Source organism: Oncorhynchus nerka, linkage group LG2 (assembly GCF_034236695.1).
Source record: "Oncorhynchus nerka isolate Pitt River linkage group LG2, Oner_Uvic_2.0, whole genome shotgun sequence".
In the NCBI taxonomy this organism is placed as follows: Eukaryota; Metazoa; Chordata; class Actinopteri; order Salmoniformes; family Salmonidae; genus Oncorhynchus; species Oncorhynchus nerka.
In genome coordinates, this window is record NC_088397.1 from 73,993,316 (window position 1) to 74,019,587 (window position 26,272).

At 45.1% G+C, this 26,272-nt stretch overlaps 1 protein-coding gene across 1 annotated transcript; it reads left to right on the forward strand.

Moving 5' to 3' along the window:
• Positions 1-2,361: 2,361 nt before the first annotated feature.
• Positions 2,362-25,741, forward strand: LOC115142367 (potassium voltage-gated channel subfamily B member 1-like). Its single transcript, XM_065021852.1, has 3 exons — positions 2,362-2,409; positions 23,148-23,358; positions 23,510-25,741. The coding sequence occupies exons 1-3, from the start codon at positions 2,362-2,364 to the stop codon at positions 25,324-25,326; spliced, it is 2,076 nt and encodes a 691-aa protein (XP_064877924.1). The 3' UTR covers positions 25,327-25,741.
• The last annotated feature ends 531 nt before the right edge of the window (positions 25,742-26,272 follow it).

A 26,272-nucleotide genomic window follows, 5' to 3' on the forward strand; every position in this document is an offset into this window, starting at 1 on the left:
CTGATGGCCTTGAGATAGAAGCTGTTTTTCAGTCTCTCGGTCCCAGCTTTGATGCACCTGTACTGACCTCGCCTTCTGGATGATAGCGGGGTGAACAGGCAGTGGCTCGGGTGGTTGTTGTCCTTGATGATCTTTATGGCCTTCCTGTAACATCGGGTGGTGTAGGTGTCCTGGAGGGCAGGAAGTTTGCCCCCGGTGATGCGTTGTGCAGACCTCACTACCCTCTGGAGAGCCTTACGGTTGTGGGCGGAGCAGTTGCCGTACCAGGCGGTGATGCAGCCCGCCAGGATGCTCTCGATTGTGCATCTGTAGAAGTTTGTGAGTGCTTTTGGTGACAAGCCGCATTTCTTCAGCCTCCTGAGGTTGAAGAGGCGCTGCTGCGCCTTCTTCACGATGCTGTCTGTGTGAGTGGACCAATTCAGTTTGTCTGTGATGTGTATGCCGAGGAACTTAAAACTTGCTACCCTCTCCACTACTGTTCCATCGATGTGGATAGGTGGGTGTTCCCTCTGCTGTTTCCTGAAGTCCACAATCATCTCCTTAGTTTTGTTGACGTTGAGTGTGAGGTTATTTTCCTGACACCACACTCCGAGGGCCCTCACCTGTAGGCCGTCTCGTCGTTGTTGGTAATCAAGCCTACCACTGTTGTGTCGTCCGCAAACTTGCATGTGTGTGCGTGTGTGTATATGCATGTGTGTGTATATGCATGTGTGTGTTTAGAAGTGTATTTGTATTTATTATGGATCCCCATTAATTCCTGCCAAGGCAGCAGCTACTCTTCCTGGGGTCCAGCAAAATTAAGGCAGTTTATAAAATTTTACAACCATTACAATACATTCACAGACTGTGTGCCCTCAGGCCCCTACTCCACAACTACCACATATATACAGTACAAAATCCATGTGTACGTGTGTGTATAGTACGTATGCTATCGTGTGTGTGTGTGTGTCTGTGTGTGTGTGTGTGTGTGTCTGTGCCTATGTTTTTGTCGCTTTGTGTTGTTTCAGCCATCACACTGTGGGAAATGTGGAAGACAAGTTCTCTTCCCATCTCCATGGTAACCCCATCTCTTTCAGAAAGGCAGGGAGGGAGGGAGGGGGAGTGAGAGAGGGAGAGAGGGAGGAGAGAGATATGTCGGAAATGCTACATTCACAATCAGCAGGCTGTATTACATCACATTATCTTCCACTCAACAGTGTTACACAGTATCACTCTGATGTCACCAATCGCATGCCTTCTAGCAAACCTGGATGACAAATCAAAATGTTATGCCATTTGCACTGAATCATCAAATCCCCATGTATATGCTAGGATTTTACAATGAGACGTTCAAACACAGAGGAGTTTGCAAAAATGTTGAGTCGTGCTGCTGGCAGTTTTCTGTACAGTGAGCTCTCAGAAGGGTTGTTGTCTGGTGAAGAACATAGATGTATATTTCCGCTAGCTAAAGCCAGTGCTACATATCACTATCACGGTCAATGGGGTTGGACATGCAGCCATAGACCAGCACAGCTTGACTGCCTTCAGAACCTTCTAAGGTTTCTAAACAATACAACTAACAATAAAATATCTCTAGTTTATGTCAGCTGGTAAAAGAAAAGAAAGGGAAGAGAAGAGAAGAGAGAGGACATAATGAGAGGGGGAAAGAGACAGTTCAAAGAAGCACATCGAGAGAAAGAGAGAGAGAGAGAATGCTTGCACGTGCACGTTCGTGTGTGTGTGTGTGAGAGAGAGAGACTGTCAAACTTGCTTTTCACAAATAGCTCCACATAGCTACCTCCTGTCGAGCATCAAGGTGGTTGTCATGGTATCCCAGCGTTTGAGAGCGTGGCGTGAGGTACCTGTGGCAGACATGGCTGTCCCTGCCTCAGGGAAGGAGTAAAAGTGGTATCCCAGCATTTGAGAGCGTGGCGTGAGGTACCTGTGGCAGACATGGCTGTCCCTGCCTCAGATCCTTACTGGGATCCGACACATAACGAAAAAGACATTACAGACAAAATACTTTACAACAACATGAACATGTAGTGTGTGTGCATTTAACAGTTACACATGCATGTCATATAGTGAGTAAGTGAGATAGTGAAAGTGAGGGAGAGAGAGTGAGTAAGTGAGATAGTGAAAGTGAGGGAGAGGCGGTGAGTAAATGAGATAGTGAAAGTGAGGGAGAGAGAGTGAGTAAGTGAGATAGTGAAAGTGAGGGTGAGGCGGTGAGTAAGTGAGATAGTGAAAGTGAAGGCGAGGCGGTGAGTAAGTGAGATAGTGAAAGTGAAGGCAAGGCGGTGAGTAAGTGAGATAGTGAAAGTGAGTGTGAGGCGGTGAGTAAGTGAGATAGTGAAAGTGAGGGAGAGAGATGGACACAATATGAGCTATATCCCTGTGGAGTGTCATGGCTTCCTGAGGGTCTACCAGGTACTGAGTTATATGACAATGGTGGAGGAGGAATTCTCAGGAACAGTCTGGTTAGGGCACAGCACACACACACACACACACAGCACTCAGTTGGGCCTGGTAATGAGATGGATGCCAGCTTCGAGGTCTCCAAGTTCCTTCTTGTTGCCCTGCCCTCTGGGATGACAAAGCACTTTCCAGGATGTGCACTCCGCTGCATAAGACCCCTGCCCTGATCAGAGCTGTAGCTTACTAACACACAGTGGAGCGAAGGATTCATAGTTACTGGGACTCAGCTCTAAGTAGGGTATCTACTTAGAGGATAGTATACAGTCTGTAGGAGATAACCAGAGAGGATGGTATGCAGTCTGTAGGAGATAAACAGAGAGGATAGTATACAGTCTGTAGGATATAAACAGAGTATACAGTCTGTAGGATATAAGTCTCTACAGAGAGGAGTCTGTAGGATATAAACAGAGAGGAGAGTAGACAGTCTGTAGGAGAGAAACAGAGAGGATAGTATACAGTCTCTAGGAGATAAACAGAGAGGATAGTATACAGTCTGTAGGAGATAAACAGAGAGGATAGTATACAGTCTGTAGGAGATAAACAGAGAGGATAGTATACAGTCTGTAGGATATAAACAGAGAGGATAGTAATACAGTCTGTAGGAGATAAACAGAGAGGATAGTATACAGTCTGTAGGAGATAAACAGAGAGGATAGTATACAGTCTGTAGGAGAGAAACAGAGAGGATAGTATACAGTCTGTAGGAGATAAACAGAGAGGATAGTATACAGTCTGTAGGAGATAAACAGAGAGGATAGTATACAGTCTGTAGGAGAGAAACAGAGAGGATAGTATACAGTCTCTAGGAGATAAACAGAGAGGATAGTATACAGTCTGTAGGAGATAAACAGAGAAGCAACTGAATACCAAACTGTTATTGCCAACTCAAGCAGTGAACTAACAGGAATAAATGAGCTGATTTTGAAAAGGTTTTGGTGCTAATTAGGCTATATGTTTCCTTGTAATGCAGAAGCTTATTGAAGTAGTTGTATTAAATTGATGCTCCAAAGGTTTTGTATAATTTGAGCCAGGGATTTTGAAAGTAGTGCTCATGAGCCAAAACGGGTACCTGGAAATTGTGCACAATTGTGTACTATGTCAGCCATTTTGTATGATACAGTATGTTACGAATTGAAAAAGTAATAAACTAATAATAATATATATTTTTTGTCCAATTCGTACAATATGTTACACATTTTTAAGTGCTTAAGATTCAACACTGGAACGTTAACCTCTTAAGTGGCACACCTCCTGTAATAATACACTGTACAACCATTATACTGTGAAGCCTTTCATAGAGGATCTTTTACATGAAAACTCTGCCTTCCTAATGGCACCTTGTTTGCTATATAGTGCACTACTTTTGACTAGGCCTCATAGAGCTCTGGTCAAAAGCAGTGCACTATGTCGGGAATAGGGTGCCATTATGGACGTGGCCTTGTGAATTGTATCATCATATAAGATCGTCATGATTTCATGAATAATGCCTTTGTCTGGAATTAACATGATCTTCAATGTTATGACATTTCCTTTGATTTAGGTCATCATTGTTTCAAGGAAACATCACTCCAGTGCACATCTTGTCAATGACACAATAAAACATAGTATATTACATTACTTCAGTACACCAGTACCTTATTACAGTGGCTATCAGTGGCTATGTTGGCAGACTGCCTATTCCTTTAGAGCTGTTTAGTGTTGTGTTGTCTGCTTATCTGGACTGGTACGCCCACCAACAATGTCTGGGGAATCTTCGGAAATAGCTTGGTGGAGGTTGGGACGACCTTGTCTAACACAATGTCTAGGCGCTGTCTGCAGTACTGTGAGAGAGCTGTGGCATGCCCGGTGCGGTGGAAACGTGCCAGTAGATGAAATAAGGCTCCGGGAGTGTGTCGTTTCTGAGTGGCAGGTGCTGTTAATCTGGTGTGTCCCAACCAGCCACATCACCCCCTCTGGCACTTTCTCTCTCTCTCTCTCTGTCTCTCGCTCTCTGTCTGTGACTCTCTCTCTCTGTCTGTCTCTCTGTGTCTGGCTCTCTCTTTCTCTCTCTCTGTCTGTGTGTCTCTCTCTCTCTCTCTTTCTCTTTCTCTCTCTCTCTCTCTCTCTCTCTCTGTCTCTGTCTGTGTCTCCGTCTCTCTCTCTATCTCTGTTTGTCTCTCTCTGTCTCGCTCTCTCTGTCTCGCTCTCTCTGTCTGTCTCTCTCTGTCTCTCTCTCGCTCTCTCTCTGTCTGTGTCTCTCTCTGTCTCTCTCTCTGTCGCTCTCTCTCTGTCTGTGTCTCTCTCTCCCTCTCTCTGTCTGTGTGTCTCTGTCTCTGTCTCTGTCTGTGTCTCTGTCTGTCTCTCTCTCTCCTCCTGGAGATGTTTCTACAACTTGATTCCAGTCCACCTGTGTTAAATTCAATTGATTGGACATTATTTTGAGAGGCACACACCTGTCTATATCAGTGCATGTCAGAGCAAAAACCAAGTCACGAGGTCGAAGGAATTGTCCATAGAGCTCAGAGACAGGATTGTGTCGAGGCACAGATCTGGGGAAGGGTACCAAAAAATTTCTACAGTATTGAAGGTCCCCAAGAACACAGTGGCCTCCATCATTCTTAAATGGAAGAAGTTTGGAAGCACCAAGATTCTTTCTAGAGCTGGAAGCTCGGCCAAACTGAGCAATCCAGGTTGCATCACATCCAGCCAGGATTGCGAGTCCAGCATCGTCTGGGTTTGGCCAGGGTAGGCCGTCATTATAAATAATAATTTGTTCTTAACTGACTTGCCTAGTTAAATAAAGGTTAAATAAAAATAAAAAAGGGGAAGGGCCTTCTTAGTCAGGGAGGTGACCAAGAACCCAATGGTCACTCTGACAGAGCTTTAGTGTTCCTCTGTGGAGATGGGAGAATCTTCCAGAAGGACAACCATCTCTGCAGCACTCCACCAATCAGGCCTTTATGGTAGAGTGGCCAGACGGAAGCCACTCTTCAGTGAAAGGCACATGACAGCCCGCTTTGAGTTTGCCAAAAGGCACCTAAAGACTCTCACTCCATGAGAAACAAGATTCTCTGGTCTGATGAAACCAAGAATGAACTCTTTGGCCTGAATGCCAAACATCACGTCTGGAGGAAAACTGGCACCATCTCTTCGGTGAAGCATGGTGGTGGCAACATCATGCTGTGGGGATGTTTTTCAGCGGCAGGGACTGGGAGACTAGTCAGGATCGAGGCAAAGATGAACTGAGCAATGTACAGAGAGATCCTTGATGAAAACCTGCTCCAGAGCACTAAATATCTCAGACTAGGACAACATCCCAAAGCACATAGCCAAGACAACACAGAAGTGGCTTCGGGACATGTCTCTGCATGTCCTTGAGTGGCACAGCCAGAGCCCAGACTTGAACCTGATTGAACATCTCTGGGGATACCTTAAAATAGTTGTGCAGCAACACTCCCCATCCAACCTGACAGAGCTTGAGAGGATCTGTGGAGAAGAATGGGAGAAACTCCCCAAAACTGGTGTGCCAAGCTTGTAGCTTCATACCCAAGTAGACTCAAGGCTGTAATCGCTGCCAAAGGTGCTTCAACAAAGTACTGAGTAAAGGTCTGACTACTTATGTAAATGTCATATTTCAGGATTTTATTTTTAATAAATTAGCAACAAATTCTTAAAACTTGTTTTTGCTGTGTCATTATGGGGTATTGTGTGTAGATTGATGAGGGGGAAAAGCAATTTAAGGCTGTAAAGTAACGAAATGTGGAAAACCTTCAGAATGCACTGTAGATAATAAACAAAAGTGAAATAATAAATATATATAAAATAAATACCAGTGAACATTACAATACACACATTTCAAATGTCATATTATGTGCAAATAGTTAAAGTACAAAAGGGAAAATAAAAAACACAAATATGGGTTGTGTGAGGATCGAAGCTGGAACAGCGTTTGGAGAGGGGAAATATAACTACATCAATGCTGGCACAGGAAACATAGTGAGGAGCAGACAGAAATAGGGAAGTCAATCAACAAAGTGAAGGAGTCCAGGTGAGGCCAGTGAGCGCTGATGCGCGTAATGGTGGTGACAGGTGTGCGTAATAAAGGGCAGCCTGGTGCCCTCGAGCGCCAGAGAGGGAGAGTGGGAGCAGGCTTGCCCCCCCCCCCCCACTAGGCTGAGACATGACGTGGGATGGGCGCCTGATGAGCCGGCTGAGGCGTAGTAGCCGACAAGCCGGCTGAGGCATGACGTGGGATGGGCGCCTGATGAGCCGGCTGAGGCGTAGTAGCCGACAAGCCGGCTGAGGCATGACGTGGGATGGGCGCCTGATGAGCCGGCTGAGGCGTAGTAGCCGACAAGCCGGCTGAGACATGACGTGGGATGGGAGCCTGCCGACCCAACCGGGGCAAGCAAACCTCTCGAGCCAGCTAAGGCGTGAAAGCCCGACGAGCCAGCTGAGGCACCCCCACCGGCAGCGGCAGCTGGACCCGACGTCACAAAAAAAAAAAAAAATCCATGATGCTTAGTACAGTGGTGTCAGCATTCTGTGAGGATTGACGCTGGTAGACGAGAAGCAGGTACAGAGAGAACATTTAATGAACAACGGACATGAAACAGAACACATAGCCTGTCTTCCCTCTTCCCTAGCCAGGTCTGCCTATGGCAGCCTTCCTCAATTTCAAGGCTATGCTCACCGAGTCTATACATAGTCAAAGCTTTCCTTAAGTTTGGGTCAGTCACAGTGGTCAGGTATTCTGCACTCTGAGGTTAGGGCCAAATTATATTTTTGCTTTCTCATGTTTTGGTTGGTTCTAATTGTGTTGCTGTCCTGCAGCTCTGTGCGGTCTGTTTGTGTTTGTGAACAGAGCCCCAGGACCAGCTTGTTTAGGGGACTTTTCTCCAGGTTCATCTCTCTGTAGGTGATGGCTTTGTTTATGGAAGGTTTGGGAATCGCTTCCTGTTAGGTGGTTGTAGAATTGAATGGCTCTTTTATGTATTTTGATAATTAGTGGGTATCGCTCTCCTCCGCTCTCTCCACTGGCTTCCAGTTGAAGCTCGCATCCGCTACAAGACCATGGTGCTTGCCTACGGAGCTGTGAGGGGAACGGCACCTCAGTACCTCCAGGCTCTGATCAGGCCCTACACCCAAACAAGGGCACTGCGTTCATCCACCTCTGGCCTGCTCGCCTCCCTACCACTGAGGAAGTACAGTTCCCGCGCAGCCCAGTCAAAACTGTTCGCTGCTCTGGCCCCCCAATGGTGGAACAAACTCCCTCACGACGCCAGGACAGCGGAGTCAATCACCACCTTCCGGAGACACCTGAAACCCCACCTCTTTCAGGAATACCTAGGATAGGATAAAGTAATCCTTCTCACCCCCCCCCCCCCCTTAAAAGATTTAGATGCACTATTGTAAAGTGGCTGTTCCACTGGATGTCTTAAGGTGAACGCACCAATTTGTAAGTCGCTCTGGATAAGAGCGTCTGCTAAATGACTTAAATGTAAATGGTCTAATTCTGCTCTGCAGGCATTATTTGGTGTTTTACATTGTACACTGAGGATAGTTTTGCAGAATTCTGCATGCAGTTCCAATTTGGTGTTTGTCCCATTTTGTGAATTCTTGGTTGGTGAGAGGACTCTCTCTCACATAGCCCATTGACACACAGACAGCAAAATATATATAAAACAACAACAGCCTACATTGGTATGCTCGGCTCACACTTACTCATATTAGACAGATTACCTGGGGCTACATGGACACTATTTTTAGACAGACAGACAGTTTCATCATGCATGTTGCCACAGGGTCCAGAGTCAGTGTATATCACCAGACTGCCCTGGTATTTACTGTCTGCTGTCACAAACAGTAGTACCACCAACAACTCTCTGTGGAAATATGTGTGTTTTTGTGTGTGTGCATGTGTGTATGTGTGCATGCGTGTGTGTTTGCGTCGCCCCTTAAAGCAGTTGTTTACTTCCCGATCTCTCTATTACAGTGGGATGGATTACTAACAACCTACTGCCCTCACTTGGAGAGAAAGTTTACTGCCCTGGCAGTAAACCCCAAAAATACTAAAATAATGATTTTACAGAGATGATGCAGATCTCAGGGAATTAGACCAACGTTCTCAATTGGTGCAAAATATAGTACTGCACACACTACAATTACTTAGGTTTAAAAATAAGCTCAACTGGACACCTTAATGAGGCAGTGAATGAACTGAGAGCGAAAGCACGCAGGGCATTCTACGCCATTAAAAAACAAATTCAAATCGAAATACCTATTAAAAGTTGGCTAAAACTAATTGAATGTGTCATTGAACCAATTGCACTTTATGGCAGCGAGGTGCGGGGTCCACTTGCAAAACAAGATTTCACGAAATGGGACAAACACCTCATTGAAACCCTGCATGCAGAGTTCTGTAAGATTTTCCTACATGTCCAGAGGAAAACTACAAACAATGCATGCAGGGCACAATTAGGCCAATATCCACTAATAATAAAAACTCAAAAAAGAGCATTTAAGTTTTGGAAACATTTAAAATACAGTGACCCCATCTCATATCATTACCAAGCCCTGCAGTGCCAAGAGCTGAGCAAAGAAAATTGTCCCCTCATCCAGCTGGTCCTGGAGCCTCAGGACCACAACATCCAATCAATCAGAATAAATCAAATTACAACACAGTCAAAACAAAACTTCATTGCTTATTGGGAAACACAAGCACAAAGCAAAATGCAGTGCTATCTGGCCCTAAATCAACAGTACACCATTGCAAACTATTTGACCATGGTTTCTGATCAAAACCTTAGAAAAACCTTGACAAAGTACAGGCTCAGTGAGCACAGCCTTGCCATTGAGAAGGGTAGACACAGGAAAACCTGGCTCCCTGTAGAGGAAAGGCTGTGCAACCACTGCACAACAGAAGAACCTGAGACAGAGCTGCATTTCCTGACAAAATGTAGAAAATATAAAACAATTAGAGACTGTCATTTCCCCAAATTTGAAATCCTTATTCCCCAAATCCTTATTCCCCAAATTTGAAATCCTTATTCAATGTTTCACCCATCCTGTTGGGGGAGGACGCAGAGAGCTGTGGGTTGGCAACGCACTACATTGCTGCCTGCCATAAAATGAGGGACAGTGTCTGACAGACCAATCAACCTGCACATGTCCTCTACTCTATGCTTATTGTTATTGTTCAATTTATGGTTATTTTGACCCTTGGTTATTGTTGTTACTGTTGTCCCGTTGACAATTTTGATTCTTATTATTTTCATATTGTAAATATCAAAAATAAGCTTTGGCAATATGTACATCGTTAGGTCATGCCAATAAAGCAAATTGAATTGAATTTAATTGAGAGAGAGAGAGAGAGAGAGAGAGAGAGAGAGAGAGACAGAGAGAGAGACAGAAACAGAGGCAGAGACAGAGAGAGAGACAGACAGAGCAAAAAGAAAAACAGACAGACGGACAGAAAATAGAGAGAAGACAGACAGACAGACAGACAGACGGACGGACGGACGGACGGACGGACAGACAGAGAGAGAGAGAATAGAGACAGAAGACAGACAGACAGACAGACAGACAGACAGACAGACAGACAGACAGACAGAAGAGGGACAGAGAGACGAAGAGAGAAGACTGAGAAAAGGGACAGAGAGAGATGGAGAGAAGACTGAGAAAAGGGACAGAGGGAGACGATCAGAAGATGAGAGAAGATGCCAGAAGATGAGGGACACTGTCTGACAGAACAACCAACCTGCATATGTCCTCTTGGCCATTGTTATTGTTATTGCTCAATGTATGGTTATTGTTGTCCTGTTGACAATATTGATTATTATTATAATCAAACTGGACTACCGACGTTATCTGCCCGAGGGAGTTATCCAACTGGCCACTCCGTCGCGACGTTACCTGAACGCCCATCTGCGGTCCGCTAATCGTTAGCTGTCTTATCGGCTGCTATCTGAATAGACCTATCGGACAATTTTTTTCTATTTTTCTTGGCCTCTATAACTATATCTATTTATTTTTTTTGCGAATTGGATTGAGCCCCTCTACAACACGGAACCCCACTAATCCTACCGACGGAAACGCACGAGGTGGCTAAAAACAGACCTCCATCCTATGCTAGCTGGCTACCGATGGCCCGGCTAGCTGTCTGAATCGCCGTGACCCCAAGCAACCTCACTACTCACTGGACCCTTTTGATCACTCGACTAATCATGCCTCTCCTTAATGTCAATATGCCTTGTCCATTGCTGTTCTGGTTAGTTTTTATTGGCTTATTTCACTGTAGAGCCTCTAGTCCTGCTCACTATACCTTATCCAATCTATTAGTTCCACCACCCACACATGCAATGACATCTCCTGGTTTCAATGATGTTTCTAGAGACAATATCTCTCTCATCATCACTCAATACCTAGGTTTACCTCCACTGTATTCACATCCTACCATACCTTTGTCTGTACATTATACCTTGAAGATATTTTATCGCCCCCAGAAACCTCCTTTTACTCTCTGTTCCAGACGTTCTAGACGACCAATTCTCATTGCTTTTAGCCGTATACTTATCCTACTCCTCCTCTTTTCCTCAGCCTAGCTCCACTCCTATTCCCCAGGCGCTCTCATTCGATGACTTCTGTAACCATAATAGCCTTGGTTTCATGCATGTTAACATTAGAATGGGCATGCTCCTCCCTAAGTTTGTTCTATTCACTGCTTTAGCACACTCTGCCAACCCGGATGTTCTAGCGGTGTCTGAATCCTGGCTTAGGGAGACCACCAAAAATTCTGAAATTTTCATCCCAAACTACAACATTTTCAGACAAGATAGAACTGCTAAAGGGGCGGTGCTGCAATCTACTTCAAAGATAGCCTGTAGAGTTCTGTCCTACTATCCAGGTCTGTACCTAAACAATTTGAACTTCTACTTTTAAAATCCACCTCTCTAAAAACAAGTCTCTCACCGTTGCCGCCTGCTATAGACCACTCTCTGCCCCCAGCTGTGCTCTGGACACCATATGTGAACTGATTGCCCCCCATCTATCTTCAGAGCTCGTGCTGCTAGGCGACATAAACTGGAACATGCTTAACACCCTAGCCATCCTACAATCTAAGCTTGATGCCCTCAATCTCACACAAATGATCAATGAACCTACCAGGTACCTCCCCAAAGCCGTAAACACGGGCACCCTCATGGATATCATCCTAATCAACCTGCCCTCTAAATACACCTCTGCTGTCTTCAACCAAGATCTCAGCGTTCACTGCCTCATTGCCTGCATCCGTAATGGGTCAGCGGTCAAACAACCTCCACTCATCACTGTCAAACGCTCCCTGAAACACTTCAGCGAGCAGGCCTTTCTAATCGACCTGGCCAGGGTATCCTGGAAGGATATTGATCTCATCCCGTCAGTAGAGGATGCCTGGTTATTTTTTTTAAATGCTTTCCTCACCATCTTAAATAAGCATGCCCATTCAAGAAATTTAGGACCAGGAACAGATATAGCCCTTGGTTCTCCCCAGTCCTGACTGTCCTTAACCAACACAAAAACAGCCTATGGTGTTGTGCATTAGCATCGAACAGCCCCCGTAATATGCAGCTTTTCAGGGAAGCTAGAAACCATTACACACAGGCAGTTAGAAAAGCCAAGGCTAGCTTTTTCAAGCAGAAATTTGCTTCCTGCAACACTAACTCAAAAAAGTTCTGGGACACTGTAAAGTCCATGGAGAATAAGAACACCTCCTCCCAGCTGCCCACTGCACTGAAGATAGGAAACACTGTCACCACTGATAAATCCACCATAATTGAGAATTTCAATAAGCATTTTTCTACGGCTGGCCATGCTTTCCACCTGGCTACCCCTACCTCGGTCAACAGCACTGCACCCCCACAGCAACTCGCCCAAGCCTTCCCCATTTATCCTTCTCCCAAATCCAGAGAGCTGATGTTCTGAAAGAGCTGCAAAATCTGGACCCCTACAAATCAGACGGGCTAGACAATCTGGACCCTTTCTTTCTAAAATTATCTGCCAAAATTTTTGCCAACCGTATTACTAGCCTGTTCAACCTCTCTTTCATGTCGTCTGAGATTCCCAAAGATTGGAAAGCAGCTGCGGTCATCCCCCTCTTCAAAGGGGGGGACACTCTTGACCCAAACTGCTCAGACCTATATCTATCCTACCCTGCCTTTCTAAGGTCTTCGAAAGCCAAGTCAACAAACAGATTACCGACCATTTTGAATCTCACCATACCCTCTCTGCTATGCAATCTGGTTTCATAGCAGGTTATGGGTGCACAGTCACGCTCAAGGTCCTAAACAATATCTTAACCGCCATCGATAAGAAACATTACTGTGCAGCCGTATTCATTGATCTGGCCAAGGCTTTCGACTGTCAATCACCACATCCTCATCGGCAGACTCGACAGCCTTGGTTTCTCAAATGATTGCCTCGCCTGGTTCACCAACTACTTCTCTGATAGAGTTCAGTGTGTCAAATCGGAGGGTCTGTTGTCCGGACCTCTGGCAGTCTCTATGGGGGTGCCACAGGGTTCAATTCTTGGACCGACTCTCTTCTCTGTATACATCAATGATGTCGCTCTTGCTGCTGGTGAGTCTCTGATCCACCTCTGCACAGACGACACCATTCTGTATACTTCTGGCCCTTCTTTGGACACTGTGTTAACCTCTTAAGTCGACCCTCTACTTTTTTGAACATTCTGTTAAAAATCGCGCAACATTTCAGCGCCCTGCTACTCATGCCAGGAATATAGTATATGCATTTGCTTAGTCTGTGTGGATAGAAAACACTCAGACGTTTAAAAAACTGGTTAAATCACTGCTGTGGCTTTACCAGAACAGCATTTACATCGAAAAGCACAGGAAAAACTGATCACTGAAAATGGGAAAATATATCCATGCGCTACTTGAACCCATTGATAAACGTGAACCACAATTAATTGACTGAGGTTGCAGTACCTACAGCTTCCACACGGTGTCTAGAGTCTTGTCATTTCCCTTCTTCTTCTTTTTCCCTTTCTTTGGCCGCCTCTCCTTCCAGTTCTCTGCTGCCAATGACTGGAACGAACTACAAAAATCTCTGAAACTGGAAACACTTATCTCCCTCACTAGCTTTAAGCACCAGCTGTCAGAGCAGCTCACAGATTACTGCACCTGTACATAGCCCACCTATAATTTAGCCCAAACAACTATCTCTTTCCCTACTGAAATGTCTTCTTTTTTTTTTTGCTCCTTTGCACCCCATTATTTTTATTTCTACTTTGCACATTCTTCCACTGCAAATCTACCATTCCAGTGTTTTACTTGCTATATTGTATTTACTTTGCCACCATGGCCTTTTTTGCCTTTACCTCCCTTATCTCACCTCATTTGCTCACATCGTATATAGACTTGTTTCTACTGTATTATTGACTGTATGTTTGTTTTACTCCATGTGTAACTCTGTGTCGTTGTATCTGTCGAACTGCTTTGCTTTATCTTGGCCAGGTCGCAATTGTAAATGAGAACTTGTTCTCAACTTGCCTACCTGGTTAAATAAAGGTGAAATAAAATAAATAAATACAATTTGAATTATGTTAATATTGTAAATATCCAAAGTAAGTTTGGCCACGTGTACACTGTTGCGTCATGCCAATAAAGCAAATAGACAAAAAGAGAGAGTGTCATGTGTAGAGGGAATTCCCATTAGATGGCAACAAGGACAGAAGGTACCAGAAGGAACACAACACACTACAGGCTTTCCTCCTATAGTGGAACATAGTGCAGCAGCAGCAGATGCAGCAATGTGTCATTATTAAACTCCCTGTCTTAGCAACCTTTTTATAGTAGCCTTCCAATCCTATCAGCTCTATCGTTTCCTGTCCTACACAGGCACCTCTTCCCCACGGGCCCCACTCTTGGGGACCCTCACATACACACTTACACACAGAAAACACACACACACACACACACACAGCACGCTCCCGGGGACCCACACACACAGCCGGGTTTAAAAGCAGGAACCAGGTTACCAAGATGTACCACCCACACCCACACACACCTGTGTTCTGAGATAAATAACTGCGAGAAACCAGTAAATTATAATGAATAATTTATATTAACACCGTGAAGTGAAATGGAACTGTTACAGGATATGCAAGGTCTGATTTTGCCTTCTCTACTGTATTCTGTGCTCCGCTATATGTATGATTACTCATGAATGCTCAGTGTGTCCCAAGGATGGTGCCGATAGAGATGGCAGCTTCGCTTCTAGTCCTTAGCAAACTGTGCAGTATTTGTTTTTTAATGTATTTTTCTTACATTGTTAGCCCAGGAAACCTTAAGTGTTATTACATACAGCCGGGAAGAACTATTGGATATCAGAGAGACTTCAACTTACCAGCACAACCAGCATTACGACCAGGAATATGACTTTCCCAAAGGGGATCCTTTGTCTGTACCTCACAGGGCATTTGAACTGATTCCAGAGCCCGACCCAAAACAACGCCACTGGAGGAGAGGGTGCTGGAGCGGTCTTCTAGTGAGGCTTTGGATGCGCACACACCACCCACCGCTTCCGAGTATATTACTTGCTAATGTCTAGTCCCTAGTTAACAAATTCAACGAAATCAGGGCAAGAGTTGCTTTCCAAGGAGACATCCGGGATTGTAACATACTCTGTTTCACAAAAACATGGATAGCTTGGGACATGATGTCTGAGTCAATAACGGGATTTTCAGTGCGTCGCACCGACAGGAATAAACATCTCTACAGTACGAAGAAGGGCAGGGGTGTACAGTTGAAGTCGGAAGAACACACCTTAGCCAAATACATTTAAACTCAGTTTTTCACTATTCCTGACATTTAATGCTTACTTATGTGCCCCTAACCAACAGTGCATTTAAAAAGAATATGGATAAGAATAAGAGATAAAAGTAACAAGTAATTAAAGAGCAGCAGTAAAAAAATAACAATATATACAGGGGGGTGTCGGTACAGAGTCAATGTCCAGGGGCACCGGTTAGTTGAGGTAGTATGTACATGTAGGTAGAGTTATTAAAGTGACTATGCATAGATGACAACAGAGAGTGACAGTGGTGGGGCAATGCAAATAGTCTGAGTAGCCATCTGACTAGATGTCCAGTAGTCTATTTGGCTTGGGGGTTGAAGCTGTTTAGAAGACTCTTGGACCTAGACTTGGTGCTCCTGTAGCGCTTGCCGTGCGGTAGCAGAGAGAACAGTCTGACTATGGTGGCTGAAGTCTTTGACAATTTTTAGGGCTTTCCTCTAACATCGCCTGGTATAGAGGTCTTGGATGGCAGGAAGCTTGGCCCCAGTGATGTACTGGGCCATTCGTACTACCCTCGGTAGTGCCTTGCGGTCGGAGGCCAAGCAGTTGCCATACCAAGCAGTGATGCAACCAACCTTGAGGGTGCAGCTGTAGAACCTTTTGAGGATCTGAGGACCCATGCCAAATCTTTTCGGTCTCCTGAGGGGGAATAGGTTTTGTCATGCCCGCTTCACGACTGTCATGGTGTGCTTGGACCATGTTAGTTTGTTGGTGATGTGGACACCAAGGAACTTGAAGCTCTCAACCTGCTCCACTGCAGCCCCGTTGATGAGAATGGGGGCGTGCTCGGTCCTCTTTTTCCTGTAGTCCACAATCATCTCCTTTGTCTTAATCACGTTGAGGGAGAGGTTGTTGTCCTGGCAACACATGGCCAGGTCTCTGACCTCCTCCCTATAGGCTGTCTCATTGTTGTCGGTGATCAGGCCTACCACTGTTGTGTCAACGGCAAATTTAATGATGGTGTTGGGGTCGTTTCTGGTCGTGCAGTCATGAGTGAACAGGGACTACAGGAGGGAGTTGAGTAATTCCGCTACCCAAGAATAGTAAGCCCCCTTTACTGGCTCAAATAGCCGACCAATCAGCCTGTTACCAACCCTTAGTAAACTTCTGGAAAAATTGTGTTTGACCAGATACAATGCTATTTCACAGTAAACAAATTGACAACAGAATTTCAGCATGCTTATAGGGAAGGACACTCAACAAGCACAGCACTTACACAAATGACTGATGATTGGCTGAGAGAAATTGATGATAAAATGATTGTGGGGGCTGTCTTGTTAGACTTCAGTGCAGCTTTTGACATTATCGATCATACTCTGCTGCTCGAAAAACGTATGTGTTATGGCTTTACACCCCTTGCTATAATATGGATAAAGAGGTATTTGTCTAACAGAACACAGAGGGTGTTCTTTAATGGACGCCTCTCAAATATAATCCAGTTAGAATCAGGAATTCCCCAGGGTAGCTGTTTAGGCCCCTTGCTTTTTAAAATTTTGAATAACGACATGCCACTGACTTTGGGTAAAGCCAGAGTGTCTATGTATGCGGATGACTCAACACTATACACGTCAGCTACTACAGCGACTGAAATGACTGCAACACTCAACAAAAAGCTGCAGTTAGTTTCAGAGTGGGTGGCAAGGAATAAGTTAGCCCTAAATATAACTAAAAACATTGTATTTGGAACAAAACTCTCACTAAGCTCTAAACCTCAGCTAAATATTGTATTGAGGTGACTAAACTGCTTGGAGTAACCCTAGATTGTAAACTGTCATGGTCAAAACATATTGATGCAGTAGTAGCTAAGATGGGGAGAAGTCTGTCTATAATAAAGCGATGCTTTGCCTTTTTAACAACACTATCAACAAGGCAGGTCCTACAGGCCCTAGTTTTGTCGCACCTTGACTTGTGTTCAGTCGTGTGGTCAGGTGCCACAAAAAAGGACTTAGGAAAATTGCAATTGGCTCAGAACAGGGCAGCACGGCTGGACCTTGGATGTACACACGCATGCACGCATGCATGCACACACACACACGCACTATACATATACACGGCTTTAGTACTGTAGATTAGATATGTGGTAGTGGTGGAGTAGGGGCCTGAGGGCACACAGTGGGTTGTGAAATCTGTGAATGTATTGTAATGGTTTTAAAATTGTATAAACTGCCTTAATTTTGCTGGACCCCAGGAAGAGTAATAAATACTAATCCAAAATACAATTTCATCTTGAGCTCTTTCCCGAACACTTCCTTTATGTACCCTACCGCTGTAGCTTGTCATCATTGACCCCTGACTTACTCGCGAAAGATATTGTCACCATAGTCTATTTGTAAAGACGGAGAAATCAGTTCAGAGTCGTACAGTCTGCGACTCACTGCCTGTTTTATTAGGATAATCCATTCCTTGCGGCCCTTCCATCACCCCTTCTGGTCCTTCCTGCCCAGCATATACACACACACACACACACACACACACGCGCACACACGCACACACACACAATCAGATGTAGAGCTTGATGTTAAAAAACTTCTCTGCTCCGGGAGCATTTAATCCAAACACCAGATTTCAAGCTGAAAGAAGTAGAGAATGGAGAGAAGGAGGAGAAGATAAATAGATGAAGATAAACAGATAGGGTCATTATTCACATCTGCCGTGACACTATGGCAACAGTGTGCTCTGTCTCTTATTGGTCATAGATAAGGCGGCCTGGCTGGCCATCATTTCTCCTCCTGAGAGACTGAGCCGGGCAAAATGATTATGAGACCGTTGTCAAGGCCTTCGCTGTCAATCACTTCCTAACAACCACTCCTATTGCGATGTTTTGGCTCTTATCTCCTCGCTAGTTTTCTACATCTGTTTGTGTGTGTGTGTGTATGTGTGTGTGTGTGTGTGTGTGTGTGTGTGTGTGTGTGTGTGTGTGTGTGTGTGTGTGTGTGTGTGTGTGTGTGTGTGTGTGTGTGTGTGTGTACTACAGATAAATTGGCAAATTGTGAGGGTGAGTTAAGTTGTTGTCTAGTAGCCTAATATACTGATGAGTTGTTGGCCATAGAGTAGCAGTGTATCCTAATATACTGCTGATTTGTAGGCAGGGCCGGCCCTGGACCCTCCGGCCTTGGACCCTCTGCCGCCCTAGGCGAATGGAATAGAATGCTTGATATAATCTGGATACGTTTCATGTATTTATTTCAAAATATAAAGCAAACAATGGATATCCTTTTTGCCCTTTTCTTTAACAAAGGGTATGTGATACCATCACTAAATTCAATCCCTGGTTTTAACCAAACACACCAAGCCCTTCCCAGATACGGAGGTATTTAATCAGTGCATGCGACAGTATTGTATTTGGCTATACCGAAATCTATTAATAGCATAATTGTGTCTGTCAAACAGGTAAGTGTTCCACTTATTTTTTGGAGTAGGAAGAAATAGGCTCCAATTATATATGTAATTCTATGATTATGCCCATAGAAAATGTTGGTGCACACGTGCACATATAGGAGGTCCCTTACCAGGCAGAAAGGAATATTGGACTTTAACCCCTGCATTGGAGAGTTACAATGTTGCTATCACTATGCACTATCACTAACCGAGTGTCTTATTCATAATATGCCTCCTGTTATCACACATGGCAAGATCCCATAATTGTTACAATAAAGATAACAATTTTATATAACATTTTTAACACATATTGTTGTATTCCCGTAGAACTGTAGAAAAATAGTAAGATAATTTGAGCTTCAGGAAGAAGTGCTTTCATAAATGCATGGCAGGCCTCGTTTTGCTGGAGCAGTGTAAAATAAGCTTTATTTCAATGACCCACCCTTAACAAATTTTGTTTATTTACATATTGGATTTAATTGTCCAACATCAGTTTCAGCATTTATTTATTTATTCTCTGCCTAAAGCCGCTTTCCTCTTCTGTGGTGCTGCATTGCAGTCAGTGATGTTTTCTCTCGGTAGCTGTCCATGGCCCTGAAATCAAATCATCTGATAGAGACAGAGAGAGATAGAGGGGAGAGAGAGATTAGGATGTAGTCTATTTACAATTTAAAAATACAATGTAAACAGGTGATAGATAATTGAATAATCTCTCATTATTGAGTACTCGTTCATGATTCCATCAAAGATTCCCAAGATTTCCACAATCTTCAGAAAGTTCCCATTATTTGGCTCATTCATTCTGTCTGTGGTCCCACATAACGCAATGTTCTGGGTGGCCATTACGCGTATCAGGGCTATGAGCCTCTGCAGCACCTGCTGCCAGTTCAGAGTCTCTCCATCAATAGCCCGTTAGGCTTGGGACAAGAGAGTTTGCTTGGACACGAGCCCGATCTCAAGCTCCTTCCACCTCTGGAAACTAACTTGGTGGTCATGCGAATTCTCATGTGAGCTGAGGAGGTGGCACAGATTCTTCCAGTTCCTGCTTCCATCCCTGACCAGGGCAGATTTGCAATAATGTTTAAAAAGTTTGCAGCAAAAACAGAAGACTGCATTTAATAGGAAAGACAAGCAATGGTCTCTCCACTCTCTCCCTGTTCGCCATCCTCCTATTGTAACTTTCGATGCCCCTCATCTCTTGGGAAATTCCCGTCTTTATCCTGATGTGGCCCAGCCTGCACTAACATATACCGTAAAGATCCATTCATATATTGTGGCCACTCACCGGGATCTCTTTTTTTTTTGTCTGGAAGTCGGATTTAGCAGCAGCACCACCACTGTCAATGGGAACGAGGAGTGACGAATCTGAGCCCGGGTCCAAGATAGTAGGGTCTTTGCCGGCATTGTTTGGAGGTGTGGCTAGGCCTAGTTCAACCACTTGTCCTTTTCCAGCCAGAGAGCTGTCATCATCGTGGAAGTGCATGGCCTGTCCTCGGAGGCTTGTCATTCTCCACACCGGCTGATGGACATTGCTGCACGCTGATACATTTCAGCAGCGAATTTCTTTGATTTAGAGATTGTGTCTCTTTGTCACTGTCACGCCTGCTCCCTCTCTTCCCCCCTGGTGCTTGAGGGTGCCAGGCTCCCCAGCGTTGCGCACTCCTGCCACCATCATTACTCACGCCTGCCTTCCCCCCGTCACGCGCATCAGCGATTATTGGACTCACCTGGACTCAATCACTTCTGTCATTACCTTCCCTATATATGTCTGGTTCCACGCTCTGTTTCGTGCTTTAGCGTGAATTGTCACTTGTCTTTGTTTACCCGTGTGCTGACGCTGTTCCTGTTCTGTTACCTGTCTGTTCCTGGTTAAATGTTGATCCCGTCCCTGCTTCTCATCTCCGGCATCGGTCCTTACAGTCACACACAAACATAAAAAACCAATGCAATCATTTCATTGGCAGATTCATTTTTATTAATGTTTCACAATTGAATAATCCCATATAAACACACACATCACCATAGGATAATGGGAGTGAACTTCGGGAGAAGTGGGAATGAAATGGGGGCGGGAACTGCAGTAACGCTGTGAGCTGGTGGCTGGGTTGCCACTGGTGGTGTAGGGGCGCCTGATCAGGGGCGCCTGAGGGCTGCAGCCAATTGTCAAAATGCTGCCCCAAATTCAAGTGCCGCTATAGGTCTAATGGGAGGGCCAGCCCTGGTTGTAGGCCATAGAGTAGCAGTATATCCTAATATACTGATGAGTTGTAGGCTATAGAGTAGCAGTATTTCATTATATACAGTTAAGCTAACTTGCGCTAATGTGATTAGCATGAGGTTGCAAGTAACAAGAACATTTCCCATTACATAGACATATCTGATATGGGGAGAAAGCTTAAATTATTGTTAATCTAACAACACTGTCCAATTTACAGTAGCTATTTCAGTGAAAGCATACCATGCTAGTGTTTGAGGAGAGTGCACAGTTATGAACTTGAAAATGTATCAATAAACCAATTAGGCACATTTTGTCAGACTTGATACAACTTTTTGAACAGAAATCTAAATTATGGCTGGGCTGTAATAATACATTATGGCCTTTCTCTTGCATTTCAAAGATTATGAAAAATAATCATATCTATTTATAAAAATATGTTTTTTTCTTTGTATTATCATTTACCAAATCAAATGTGTTATATTCTCCTACATTAATTTCACATTTCCACAAACTTCAAAGTGTTTCCTTTCAAATGGTATCAAGAACATGCATATCCTTGCTTCAGGTCCTGAGCTACAGGCAGTTAGATTTGGGTATGTCATTTTAGGCGATAATTGAAAAAAAGGGTCAGATCCTTAAGATGACTAAAATGTCAACTTTGTGAGTGTGTGACATGTGGAAGGCAATGGGCTCTTTTAGAACTGTCATACTGGACTAGCCTCAATGAGCCTGTGGCTAACTTTCAAGTAACATTCCATACACACGCACGAACACACACCAATGCACAATGTATACACAAACAGATAAACAAACACAGGCACAGACATGTTTCACACATGCTCTGGAGAGATGGATTATCTGCAGTGATACTCCAGTAAACCCCAGGTTAAAGTACTGCTGCTGTTGGATAACATCAAGGTCAGATTAACAGTTACCTTGGGATCTATCATGGGCATTATCATTGGAATTCATTTGAATTTGAATACAGTTGGAATCGTTTTGAACAAAGCTACCGCTACGTAGGCTTGTTTGTTCTAAAATATACACTCTCAGTGTTTTTTAAATTATTTAAAAAAATTATTTATGACAAAAAACACAAGGAAGGGGTAACATTAAAGTATGTGTTTGTATTCAACCTTTTAGACAGAGCGAATAAAACAGTTATGAAATGTATAATTTTTTATTTTAACCTTTATTTAACTTGACAAGTCAATTAAGAACAAATTCTTATTTACAATGACGGCCTACACAGGCCAAACCCGGACGACTCTGGGACTCCCAATCACAGCCGGTTGTGATACATCCTGGATCCGAATCAGCGTGTCTGTAGTGATGCTTAAAGCATTGAGATGCTGTGCCTTAAACCGCTGCGCCACTCGGGAGCCGAAATGAATTTGGAAATAGGATTTTTCTGCGACTTTTCAGGCTCTCAAAGATATTTCCATCCATTTTTTGACCTTTTTATATTTTGTCAGATTGTTGTTGCCATTCTGCTGGCTAAGCATTATCTCTCACTCTAACGCTCATTCATAGCGAGGAGGCAATTGTAGCCAGATAAGTGGGTCATGAATTAATAACTGTTCCAAGTCAGTCCCTCTTCATTAGGCTGAACTCCTACCCAAACACACAAAAACCTGTGTAAGCTTTTTTATTGTAGGGTGGTTGATTGGAACCATGAACCTTGTCTTCAAGACTACGCATTTTTACAATGCATTCAGAGTTTATCTTTAATACTACTCTTCTCAATTTGTCCTCAATAAATTTGAATCTAGGTATGTGTCAGATGTGCAGATCTGTTCAGAATAACACACGACAGCAAAAAACGAATGTGCAAATCACACTAGACAATAAAGTTGTATGTTGTTTGTTTTCCCATTCATGGGGCTCCTCTTCTTGTATTTTAATGTTTAAGGACTCTTGGAAGATTAGTCCAAATGGGGACTAAAAGAAATCCAAATAAAATCAAATCTCCTGACATCTCCACTGATACTTGCTCACATATTGTACTTTACAGTCACTTTGTATGAAGGCGTCTGCTAAATAGCGTATATCATTGACACTGATAATGTCTTTGATAATGACCCTGAGTCTCAAATGGCACCCTATGAGCCCTTGTAAAAAGTAGTGCACTATATAGGGAATAGGGTTTCATTTGGGACGCATTCATTCTCTTTGTCGCAAATTGTCCACAATGATAACCCCTCTCTCTCTCTCTCTCTCTCTCTCTCTCCCCTCTCCCTCTCCCTCTCTCTCTCTCCTCCAGATCCTAGCCATCATCTCCATCCTTTTCATTGTCCTCTCCACCATCGCCCTGTCCCTCAACACCCTGCCTGAGCTGCAGGACACAGATGAGTTTGGCCATGCCTCAGACAACCCCCAGCTGGCCCACGTAGAGGCCATCTGTATAGCCTGGTTCACTATGGAGTACCTCCTCCGCTTCCTCTCATCCCCCACCAAATGGAAGTTCATCAAAGGTGAACACTTCTGTTTTTAATGTACATTTAAGATGTGCTACCTTTAGTGTCTGTCTGTGTGTCCACTGTTGTGTATTTATTGGTGTTTTATATTTTAGCTGGTGCAAACCAATTTCACTGAGGATGAATAAAGTACTATCTTATCTTTAAGGTCCCCTGAACGTGATCGACCTGCTGGCCATCCTTCCTTATTACATCACAATCTTTCTGACAGAGTCCAACAAAAGTGTTCTACAGTTCCAGAACGTCCGGAGGGTGGTTCAGATCTTCCGGATAATGCGCATCCTGAGAATTCTGAAGCTGGCACGTCACTCCACGGGGCTACAGTCTCTAGGTTTCACCCTGAAGAGGAGTTACAACGAGCTGGGTCTACTCATCCTCTTCCTGGCCATGGGCATCATGATCTTCTCCAGCCTAGTCTTCTTTGCCGAGAAGGACGAGGATGACACCAAGTTCAAAAGCATCCCTGCCTCCTTCTGGTGGGCCACCATTACTATGACCACGGTTGGCTACGGGGACATTTACCCTAAGACTTTGCTTGGGAAGATTGTGGGGGGTCTCTGTTGCATTGCAGGGGTGCTGGTGATAGCCTTGCCCATCCCCATCATTGTCAACAACTTCTCTGAGTTCTACAAGGAGCAGAAACGTCAAGAGAAAGCTGTGAAGCGTAGGGAGGCACTGGAGAGGGCGAAACGCAATGGGAGCATTGTCTCCATGAACATGAAGGAGGCATTTGCCCGCAGCGCCGAGCTGATGAACGTGGTGGTGGAAAAGAGCGAGAGGCTGCTGACGCAAGACAACCACCTCTCACCCAGCCACTGGAAGTGGACTCCAAAGCGGGCTGCCAACGCCTCAGAGACCAGCTCGGCCCACTCCTTCAACCCTGTGGAGTCCCAGATGGGTTCCCCCAGCAAGGCCAGGGCCTCCAGTCCTCAGGGGCTCAACGCTCAGAAGCTGGAGGAGATGTATTACCAGATGGCCAAGACCCAGTCACAGCCCAACCTCAACGCCAAAGACAACAGCTCCAGGGCTGGCAGACAGAGGGATGAGATTGAGCTGGGGGCCATCCCTGGAGGTCCAGGGGACCCTATGCTAGCGGGTCAAGAGGGCGTGGGGGACATGAAGAGCCTGTCTAGTATTGACAGCTACATCAGCTGTGCTGCAGACTTCCAGGAGAATCCACGTGGTGTCTACCCTCTAAGTCCAGCCTCCGGCCTGGCCCTCCTTGCCCAGGAGACCAGCCACTTCTCCCGTATCAGCCCCGCTACGGCCCTCTCTGGGTGGGTCAGCACCAACCCTGGCCTCCAGACCACCCTGGAGCATGAGTTTTTTTCTGCTGCAAAAAACGTAGTCTCGGACAACACTCACAACTTCAACAAACCTTTGAAAGGTGGCAGCCACTCCTACAAGGTGAAGTACCAGAGCAGTGGAGGGGAGTCGGGGCCAGGAGCAGGTCGGTTGCCCAGCAACGGTGATCCTCTCTCAGGCATCTCCATCCTGTCTGACCGCTCCCTGCTCAGCCCGGAGACGTCCATCTACACCACGGCCAGTAGCAGGACCCCACCCAAGTCTCCGGACAGCTCCAGCCTGACCACGGCCCCGACCTCCACCCCGACTGTCTTCACCTTCCATGACTCCTCCATTAGTAAGTACATTGACGCCGATACAGATGACGACGAGCACCTGAGGGACATGTCGGATGCCACAAGCCCCTCAGAGTGCCTGCTGGCCGGCTCCAGTGCCCCCAAATGCAGCCGGAACATCAACAGTGGCTACAACCATAGAGGCATCAACCACCTGGCATCAAGCACCACCCAGCGAATGCTGGGGCAGAACTGCCTGTTCCCCAGCCTGGATGGGGGGACGCGGGGGAGCGGGGGCCACATGGAGAACAATGTGGTGCCGGAGCTGCCCCGCAGGCCCAAAGGGGACAGAGGAAAGTCTAGTACCATTGACCAGAGCCTCTGAGCTGCAGAGGGACACCCAGGGACATCCAGAGAGACATGGCCTAGCCGTGTGAGGAAGGCGGAGAAAGAGAAAGTGATAGAGAGATAGAAAGAGAGAGAAAGAAAGGGAAGGAAAGAGAGACACACTGTGCCAAATCCTTTTACAAACTAACAGAAAGGGCCAGGAAATGAGAGAGATTCAGGGTAGAGTTTGGGCTGTGCTGTGGTGTTGAATACTCTGGGAAAAGACTTGTAGAATAGATTGAGAACACCACTCTCCCTCCCTATTAGCCACAGTACACTAGCTACCACAAAACTGGGCAGAGCACTCCCAGGGACCCATCTGAGCAGGGGCCCCACAGGGAGATGTGGGAGTAGGTCAAAGGTCAAAGCAGAGCATGCTGGGATGGGAAATGGTCTGTTGGTTGGGGCTCTGGGGTAGGGGGAAAGAGGTGAGGCAGAATGGATGAAGGGGGGAACTGGGAGGCGGGGAAGAGCAAGGAGAGATTCATGTTGTGAGCATAGGGATAGAAAGACAATCATCCCCTATATTCTCCTACAGTTCTACCTATCTCAGGTGACCACTGTCCCATTCATGCCTGAGCCCCAGCCCAGCTCACACTGTAGTAGGGATTCCAGAAGAGGAGTTACGGTAGACTCCAATAAGCTACTTACTAGTGCCCCCCCAGCCTCAAACCTGGCCTTAGTCATATGTGTGTGTGTGTGTGTGTGTGTGTGTGTGTGTGTGTGTGTGTGTGTGTGTGTGTGTGTGTGTGTGTGTGTGTGTGTGTGTGTGTGTGTGTGCGTGTTTAAAGGATAATTTATGTATCCACATTTTGAGATTGTCTTACCTGATTAATTTATTTTTATATAGATAAAGGAGGTTACCTATATGAGTCTTGGGTTTACTAGTCTGTTGTGTCATGACCATATCTGTTTGAGTATTTCTGTATGGGATATTTCTTCTT

Excerpts from the sequence above, each read along its gene's own strand:
- LOC115142367 (XM_065021852.1), top strand. The coding sequence starts at position 2,362 with ATGAGCTATATCCCTGTGGAGTGTCATGGCTTCCTGAGGGTCTACCAG. Across the intron at positions 2,410-23,147 it reads GCTTCCTGAGGGTCTACCAG|ATCCTAGCCATCATCTCCAT; the intron begins GTACTGAGTTAT and ends TCTCTCCTCCAG. Across the intron at positions 23,359-23,509 it reads CAAATGGAAGTTCATCAAAG|GTCCCCTGAACGTGATCGAC; the intron begins GTGAACACTTCT and ends CTTATCTTTAAG.